This window comes from Mus caroli, chromosome 7, assembly GCF_900094665.2.
Source record: "Mus caroli chromosome 7, CAROLI_EIJ_v1.1, whole genome shotgun sequence".
Classification (NCBI taxonomy): Eukaryota; Metazoa; Chordata; class Mammalia; order Rodentia; family Muridae; genus Mus; species Mus caroli.
Window position 1 is genome coordinate 11177211 of NC_034576.1, and position 10157 is coordinate 11187367.

The 10157-nt window shown below is 37.5% G+C and overlaps 1 protein-coding gene across 1 annotated transcript; it reads left to right on the forward strand.

Moving 5' to 3' along the window:
• The first annotated feature begins 6334 nt into the window (after nucleotides 1-6334).
• LOC110299496 (vomeronasal type-1 receptor 4-like) lies at nucleotides 6335-7249 on the forward strand. Its single transcript, XM_021169208.1, has one exon. It carries the CDS (start codon nucleotides 6335-6337, stop codon nucleotides 7247-7249), a length of 915 nt encoding a protein of 304 aa, XP_021024867.1.
• Nucleotides 7250-10157: the final 2908 nt, after the last annotated feature.

Sequence of the window (10157 nt, forward strand, 5' to 3'; positions counted from 1 at the left end):
TTCTGTCGTGGAATACTTTGGTTTCTCCATCTAAGGTAATTGAAAGTTTGGCTGGGTATAGTAGCCTGGGCTGGCATTTTTGTTCTCTTAGTGTCTGTATAACATCTGTCCAGGCTCTTCTGGCTTTCATAGTCTCTGGTGAAAAATCTGGTGTAAATAGATCTACTTGAAGACCCAGCTATACAGCTATTGGGCATATATCCAAAGATACCCCATCATATCACTGGGACATGTGTTCCACTATGTTCATAACAGCCTTATTTCATAGCCATAAACTAGAAACAACCCAGATGTCCCACAATGGAAAATTAGATACAGAAAATCTGGTTCATTTACACAGTGAAATACTATTCAACTATTAAGAACTAGGACATCATGAGTTTTGCAGGCAAATGGAGATAGAACTAGAAAATATCATTCTGTGTGAAGTAACTCAGACCGAAAAGGATATGCATGGTATGTACTCACTAATAAGTGAACATTAGCCAAAAAACTACAGAATACATAGGATACAATTCACAGAACTCAAGAAGAATAGCAATCAGAAGGGGCCAAGTGAGGATGCTTCAATCCCTTTTGAAGGCATAGGGTGGGAGAGATCTGGTGGGAGAGGGAAGGTAAAGGGGAACATGATCAGGCATGGTGGGGGCAGGGAGACAGGAGAAAATTCTGGAGGGCTAGCAAACTGAATGGAAATATGCAACCTTGAGATTGGAGTGTGGGGGATCCTAAATGACCAACAGTGGAGAGAGGGAACTCATAGAATCCACCTCCACCTCTCTTATCTTCTGTAGAATCTTAAGACTGTAATTTCAAAATATTGAGTATCTTAAAACTGACTTATATGTCATGTTGTGTGGTCACAAGATATTTCATGATAGTATTTTTTTACAGAACATACTATTAAATAAAAAATAAATTTCAAAACTGTAGAGCCAGCATATTATAGAAATTATTATGTAAGAATATGCAAAGTATAGATAAGCATGAGAATATGTACCTATGATACAAGACTCAGGTAGCACAATGAAAAGTAGGATGAAACTATTATAAGGGACAGACATCAGGGAGAATAAGAAGGGGAAAAACAGTCTTTATTGACTATGACAGGACCATTGCACCCATGAACTCGCAACAGCTGTGGTTGTTTTCAAAAGACCTATACCAGAGCAGGCTGGTCAATATAGTCTAACATAACTGGTGGGTTTATGAGACACAGCCATAACTGAGGAGCTTTTCATAGTTAATGTCTTTGAGATGGTAGAGTCAGTTTTCCTTAAAGATACAGTCACCAGTTGACCAACCAAGCTCCAGTGGTGACCTCACACATATATGAGTGTGACAGCAGAAATTGGACTCAGTAGATTATAAAAATTGAAGTCATGAATCGGAAAGGAGCTGTAGGTTTGAGGGTGGATCTAGAGGATAATTTAATGGGTAAACATAATCAACCTGCATTGAACACATACATGACATTCCCAAATAATTAATAAAGATGTTGTAATTTAAAAATATTCCAATAACCATCATTTTCTTCTTAAGCCTGTACAGGCAAAAATATGTATGTGTACACTACAATCAACTTACAAGGAACTTTAAAGCGAAATGACTCTAAATATGTGACTCTCCATTAATTATCCATATGATTTACTTTATACATGGAGTGAAATAAGCTCTATTTTAAAAAGAATGAATGACAATGGCGCAGGCAAATCAATCTTTTAAAAAAATGTAGTTTGTAAAAAGGAAGACAAAGACTATGTAATGTATTTCCTTTCTTCATGCTTATTAGTTCAGTTGTTCTTCAAAGGTTTAAAAACAAAAAACTCCAAGAATGTCTGGGCATTGGAAACGGTGCCAACTTGACTTATATCCATCAATTTAATTTTCTTAGGATTGGCCCTTTGTGCCTTGTGCAGCTCTCCCTGTGACACTGTGGGCTCACAGAGATGTTTTCTTCCTAATTCTTCCTGATTGCTTCATTGCATTTGAACCTTTGTTTTGGACACATTTGCACTGACACATAATTGTTGGAAAGTCATTTAAAAGTTTTCTCAGTCCCTTATGTAAATGGAGTTGTAGATCTAGATTTGAGTTGAAAATCACCCCTGAAGTAGAAAGGGGGACTGGGAATAATATACCTATAAATCAGAGCCCAGAGTCACATCTCAACTCAGAAAAGACTCAGGCTTTCAGCTCAGCACTTGTTCTTCTGGCATCACACAGCATCCTGGTGAGAGCTACTTTCATCTCATGAGATAGATAATTATAAACTTAAGACTTACATGGGCACAGAGTAGTGACCATAATTCTGTGATTGGGATTGGTAATTGAAAATATTTTAACAGTAACTCAAGGATGCTGCTAGGTGCATAATAGATTGCATCTACCTGCTCCTGTGAAAATCTGATTACTTCCACAATATCCTAAAGGTTATTCTTGATACTTTCCTCCTTAAAATGAAATTTGTCAACTCATTTCCTCTTTTCTTCTTTCTTTTATTCATTCATTCCTCCCTTCTTGAATTTCCATTCTACCTTTGATGAAAATTTGTTTCATTTCCACGCCTCATCAAAAAGTGAATTGCAATTTATAGAATTCTGGGAAAGGTTAAAATCAGTTTTCTTCAATCGAGTGATACTGGGTATATCAACCACACTGGAAGTCAGGCTCATACTCAGGAGAAGTTGGCTAATACTTCTCTGACTCTATGTATTTAGTGATATTTAGTCCTCTTTCTTTTGTGTTTGTTTTGTGCTTTTATTTATGAGAGAGAAAGAACATAAATTTCCATATGTGTGAAGTAACAGAGTAAGATTAGAGATGAGTTGGGAGATGTGGCAGAATATGATAAATCAATATGCTGTATTAAAATATCAAATAATAAGTATATTTTAATAAGTAAGAAATATTATGCTGATATATGAATGTTTATATCCATTTTAAATGTCTTAAATAATACAAAGTATTCTATAAGAAAAAAAGAATTTTCGTGCTTAACCACAACTTCTACACAATTAAATAGGAAATAGACGTGTTTCAAATAAATGGGAAAATAAATAGCAAGTGTATATTTCTTATTTCCCTTGCAACTAACTATGCCTGAGATTTGATGCAAACAAAAAACAAAAAAACAAGTTTGTTGTGAAGATTTTCTTTGGTTAATTAAGAAGACAGTAAGTATTATATTATATATGCTCATGAATATAAGAAGTGGCCAATATTGTAGTGCACCACAACTACAATTTATCTGAACCATAAAGGAGGTTATCAGATTAAAGTCCAGTGTCAAAGGCTAAGCATTGACTAATATGATTCTATTATGTTGTGAGTCTACAGATCATGTTAGGACATGCACCCAGCATTCTAAAGGGAAGATGAAAGAAGATTATACTTGAATGCAGACTGTAAGAAATAGCCATCTTCTTCTCTGTTCATCAATGAAACCCTCCATCTTTTCCTGTCAGAAAATAATATGGGAGGGGAACACATAGGTTCAGAACCAGGCATGACTTCGAAATAAGTGAGAAACACTGCAGATGAAATATTACAGAAGAGTGGTTTTGGATTTACAGCTTTTGGAGCGCTCTCTCTGTGTCTCTCTCTGTGTCTCTGTCTCTCTGTCTCTGTCTCTGTCTCTGTCTCTCTCTCTGTCTCTCCCTCTTTCTCTCTCTGTCTCTCTGTCTCTGTCTCTCTCTATCTCTGTCTCTCTCTGTCTCTCTCTGTCTCTCTCTGTCTCTCTCTGTCTCTGTCTCTCTCTCTCTCTCTCTNTCTCTCTCTCTCTCTCTCTCTCTCTCTCTCTCTCTCTCTCTCTCCATTCTGCCTCTGTCCACTGACCTGACATTAGGACTCAGAGTCAGAGTGGTTTAAGAAGATGAACATTCATGAGGCTTATTTTGTGATTCTCTATTCTTTGAATTGATCTCATTCTTACTATTTTAGATAATGCTGACTTCCATTTCTTCTCTGCAGTTTTATTAGCTTTCTCCATTTCATTGAAAACTTTAGAGAATCAGAATGTTTTTGTGTCTGACTTTCACTCTTGTCCCCAAAGCCCCTCTTTCTCCATTCTTTTTATTAGTAGGAGTATTTTTATCATCATCATCACATTTAGTATAGTATTTGCTTTAGTACAGAGATTGAACAAGGGCCTTACATGTGCTTACCTCTGAGCTGTTTTCTCAGCCCTCGTGTTACCTCCTTTTTTGTTGGTTTGTTTTGTTTTGTTTTGTTTTGTTTTGTTTTGTTTTGTTTTGTTTTGTTTTTTGAGACAGAGTTTTTCTGTATAGCCCTGATGTTCCTGGAACTCACTTTGTAGACCAGGCTGGCATTGAACTCAGAAATCTGCCTGCCTCTGCCTCCCAAGTTCTGGGATTAAAGGCATGTACCATCACGTCCGGCTTTCATGTTACCTTTTGATCTTCAGAAGTTTTTACTAAGTTCCTTGGCCTTCTTTGGACTCCCTATATGGCCTTGTTGTATCTGAACTTGTGATGCTCTTGCCTCTGCCTCCAGAGTTGCTGGAGTTGCAGGCCTGAACCATCAGACCTGTGACTTAGTGAGGAGCACTGCATTGGAGCACAGTAGCCCCCTGTTCCTAGAGTGGCAGCTTTCAGTGGTATCCTCTTCTCTAGATAAGTCCACTGTGCTCCCAAGCTTCCCCTTGTCAGCTTTGTTGATGTGATAACTTAATAGACAATGAGTGGCTTAGGAAAATTAAATTTATGAATGGTTAGCTATTCTCTGTAAATTTTTGAAGTAAATAACTTAAGATGTGATCAATTTTTTATCATAATGGTTTCTAATTCCTATTTTACACATTTAAAAACCAAGTCCACTAGTCAAGCAGTTCTTCATTTTTGAGAACTGAGCTGTGTTCAATTTTAAATTTGTCATTATATTTTTTTCACCTGTGATTATCTTTCCCTCTAGATCCCTTCTTCTCTTGCTTTTCCTCTCTGCTCAGTGTGATCTGTCCCCACTTTTTTATTATATACTGAATATTTTTCTCATTGTCTTCCTAGGTTATAGTTATACCTAATGATAGAAAACATTTTAGATAAGCATGTGACTCAAATGTAACTTCTATAAATGGAAAGATTGAGAGACGAGTGGAAATATTTGGAATGCAATTCCAGATGTGGCATCTTTCATGTGCTAATACCTTTATGCCACAATGATAAATAAATATTCCTCAGCTGAGTCCAGGAGATGAGATGTCAGACCCCTCTATCTTGCTCTCTCTGTTTTTCTGTCTTACATTAAATGCAGTCATATCCTCAAGGAGAGTGTTTGATGTTCTTTAAAATATGTGGAAAATATTAATTTTATTATTAACAAAAGTTTAGTTTTATTTTAAAATCATTTGACCATTTACACCATGATTGTATGTTTTCTATCCCTCATATACAAATGGCGTGGGGAAACATGAAATTCTGGGGAATAATGCTATTTTTTTTCTTCATGTAGATTCACAGAGCACCCCACACTTCACGTTTTATAAAGTCCTTGATGTCTGAATAAATAATTCAGAGCCTGAGTTGAAGCAAAGTTGAACTTGAGACCTGGGAACATAACTTGATTTGAACCTTGATCTTGGTTTTTGACTTGGAAACGAAAGCAGAAACTTGTTTCCTGAGCCTAGAATAGGTGATATAAATAATTCAATTGAACCTGTAACTAATATTCTTTGGAATCTTTGACTGAGCTGTATGGTGGTACTAAAACCTTGATAGTATGGATTTGTACCTTGTTCAGGCTCTTTGTATTTCTCCCCACAAAATGCATGTTTATAAGAAACTTGGGTCTACTCACTACAGACATTCCTATCTTTGTAATGAGGATTTCCTGGTGGTGTCTCCATGCAATTGACAGGATCAGATGTGCATGATGTGGTTCTTAGACTTAGTGCTCCACACACTTTTAACATATCAGTACTGGCCTGTCTGGAAGGGTGATGAGAGTTATGCAACATTGCAGTTTTTATAACTATCATAATATCATTTATGACATTAGTAGCATTGGATGCGTTGATTCAGACTCCTGGTTTAGAATAATTCTTAGATCCTATCAATATGTATTTTTACCAGAGCTGTTATCAGTTATTATACATGTGATGTTTATATTATATTTTTGGAAAGATTCGTAAATATGATGAAGAAAGAGTATTTCATTCAAGTTATTATTTTTCAGGTGCTGGGAATGAATCCCAGGGCTTTACTAGGCAAATATTTACTACTGAGTTACAGCATCTGCTTCTTTAATGAAAGCAGTGAAAACACCCACATTTCCCTCCTAGATCTGTTTAGCCTAACAACATTTTGATAGTGAGAAAATGAAACCAGAGAACATGGTAATGGGTATAGTCTTCATCCTGCAGACTACTGTAGGAATCCTGGTTAATTCCTCAGTTCTGCTTCATTATTTAATCCCAGGATTTACTGGGAAAGGTTTGAAGCTCAAAACCCTAATTGTAAAGCACTTAACTCTGGCCAACTCCTTGTCAATTATCTCTAGAGGAATTCCACAGATAATGGCAGAATTTGGAATGAAATATTTTCTGGATGACATTGGGTGTAAACTTGTACTTTACCTTTATAGAGTATCCCGGGGGGGTTCACTATATACAACATGCCTTTTGAGTTGTTTCCAAGCAACCATAATCAGCTCGAGTAGCACCAAATGGATGAAGTTTAAACACAAAGCCATCAAGTACATGGGTCCTTCCTGCTCACTCAGTTGGCCTATGCATCTGCTTCTGAATGTCATGATACTTGTGGCAGTGACAAGCTCTAGCAACAGAAGGAATGCTACTAAAAAACTGACCTATGTGTACTGCTCAGCCTCTGTTTCTGGCACTGTTGCAACTCCATTGTATATGCTCTTGCTCAGCTTCACTGATGTTCTGTGTTTGAGTCTCATGTCCTGGGCCAGTGTCTTCATGCTGAGCATCCTCCACAGGCACAAGAGGCAGGTCCAGTACATCCATGGTGCCCAACATTCCCTGAGAGTCTCTCCTGAGGCCAGGGCCACCCAAACCATACTGATCCTTGCATGCACTTTTGTTACCTTCTACTCTATCTCTTCCATCATGGTTCTATATTCAGCCTTATTTGGTAATCCAGGATTGTGGGTTATCAATATCATCTCAGGTTTAGAAACCTGTTACCCTATATTTTGCTCCTTTGTGCTAATTTGTAATAACAGCTCTGCCTCTAGGCTCTATCTTCCCTGTTGGTGGAAACATTAATAGACTATGAACTTGTCTCACGTTCAGTGGGTTCTCAGATCCATTCTTTTGTTCCTCTAACCACCATTTAAGTTAAGGACAGTGTCAGTAATTCTCTGGTTTAGTGTGTCAACTTGACACAAGTTAGAGTCATTAGAGTATAAGGAGCCTCAGTTGAGGAAATGCTTCCATGAGATCCAGCTACAAGGCATTTTCTCAATTAGTGAACAGTTGAGGATGGCCCAGCTTATTGTGAGTGGTGACATCCCTGAGCTGATAGTCCTGAGTTCTACAAGAAGGAAGGTTAAAAGAAACCAAGAGAACAAGCGAGTAATCAACACCCCTCCATGGCTATTGCATCAGCTCCTGCTTCCAGGTTCCTGCTCTGCTTGAATTCTTGTCCTGACTTCCTTGGTGATGAACAGCAATGTGGAAGTGTAAGCTGAATAAACCCTTTCCTTCCCAGCTTGCTTTGCAGTCCTGGTGTTTTGTTGAATGTAACTAAGACAGTGTCTATCAGGTAACTCAGATATTTCATTAGCAAATTAGAAAGCCATGGCCATCTCAGCCTCATAGAAGCTGCTGAACTCATTCAGAATATTGCTGCTGCAGAAGATATCACACACTGAGTCATACCTCACACCTCAGCTGCCTACGCAGCAGTTGTGACATCGAATCCACTCCACGCACAGGCTTTTCCCTTGTCCTACTATTCCAGATAAATGAGAAAAATAAAGGAAAACAAAACTGCAAAAGACCTAGGAATTCAGGCAATTTCAGAACAACTTTGTATGACTGATTCTTAGTCCTCTCAAAATGATCCTTAAGCCATCTTCTCACAGCATTTTTATTCCAGAACTGCATACACAGCATGGACATTGTTAGCCAGTGTATAGACTTTAAGTGTAAATCTGTAAAAATTATACCTTAATTTGAATAATATTATTTCAGTTAGGTGCAATGTAGGTGGCCAGGAAAAAAATATATGCTTTGCATTGGTCTGGTTGATGGTTCAAGATAGCATTTCATAATAGTATACACTAATTACAGGTTTATTTTCAATATTTAAAATTACATATCTGTGTGTAAATATACACTCATGTGTGTGAGTGCTCATGGGAGCTTGGGACATAGGAATACCTTGAAATTGGAGTTATAAGTGATTGTGACCTGCTCAACGTAGGGGCTTCAAACCAAACTTGAGTACTCTGCAAGGGCGATATAAGCCCTTAACCACTGATCCATCTCTCCAGACCCACAGTACTGTATTTTAACTCTCTGAAGTGACTATTCTTGGGGGTGATTGTTAAGTGACAAGTATTTCTTGTTCAGCACTTTCCTGGAAGCCCCCAAACAGCTGCCAGTTTCAAAAGATCAGCTGTGTCTACTTGCAAAATATCATCACACATGGGCTTGTTGACTGCTGGCATTCTATAATGAAAGGAGGGGAAGGTCCTTTTCCTTGTCCTTAGTCTCCAACCTGTCCTTTCAGCTGGTTGTATGCTACTCTGCCATCTCACACCTGCTCTATTAATAAGCCAAATAAATTCCTTTGTTGTCCTTTGTTGTTCCTTTGTTGGATTGAGCTTTGGTTTGTCTTTGGAATCACAGAATGAGGGGAATTGATGCTGCCTAGTTCTGAAACTGCCAGGCAAAAATTCTTGAGCCAATATTAAAAAGTATATTCCAAGGAAGAGGGAGAGAGGAAGTTGGAAGGGAAGGGAGGGGATTTCCAACACTTTGTGTGAGTATTCAGGTTAACTAAAGGTAAGGAGAGAGACATAAGAACAATTCATGCCATACAAGACACTGAAATTATCAGAAGAAATTATCTGTGGAAATATCATAATTAATATACATACCATATTACAGAATGTATCAATTTTGCCTTATGTGTATGCATGTATATGTTCATGTATATGTTTATGTATGTATGGTTGTATGTGCATGTGTGTGCATGTATGTGTTCATGTATACAGGCTCACATCCTGAATCAAGAAGCTAGCTACAATTAATACTGCTAAGGATAAAATGGTTTTATCCATTTGAGTTGTACTAGGTATAATAAATATGCTTCAGGGATAGACCCACACCTTGGAGTATTTGGCTAGCAGAAAATGAATTCTATGATATTTTTGTACTTTGGTCTAAGTTCTTTGTCTGGACATTTTGGTTATCGTATTGGCCTTTTGCTTATATATTTTATTTCTGCTTTTGTAGATTTTGTGTGATTCTTCTTTTTTTCTTTTTCTTTATTGGTTTGTTGGTTTTAAGATATATATATATAGGAAAGAAGAAGAAATTATGAGAGTAGGCATGTGGATGAGGATCTAGGAGGAATTGGTGGAGGGAAAATCATGCTCAAAATATATTGTATAAGAAAGGGTTTTATATTTTCAATTAAAAATACATTTTATTAGGTGTATCATGCATAAACTCACAGGAGCTATAGTTACCTACCCAGGAGCTTCCAGTTCTCAAGCCAGTCCCAGGAGATATTCCTGCAGCGATAGAAGGAGGGACTCCTGAGCCCCCCATCCTTAGCAAAGGAGCTATTTGTTATTTATGGCTTTTTAAGGGTAGCAGAATTAATTTCCTTTAGGGATTTGTCTCCTGGTAGGTTCCTATATTACAACAGATGGCCTCATATCCATGTGCATATTGATAAGCTAATTTCACCCTAGGAGTTATTAGCAATAAGAAAAATGAAGACACAAAGTCAGGAGAAGTTAAGAGGGAGACAATTAGGGAACTGGAGGAGGAAGTGATGGGATCAAAGTGCACTGTATACGTGTATGACATTTTCAAAAGCCAAATAAAACTATTTCTTTTTTTAATATTTTTTTATTACGTATTTTCCTCAATTACATTTCCAATGCTATCCCAAAAGTCCCCCATACCCTCCTCCCCACTTCCCTACCCACCCATT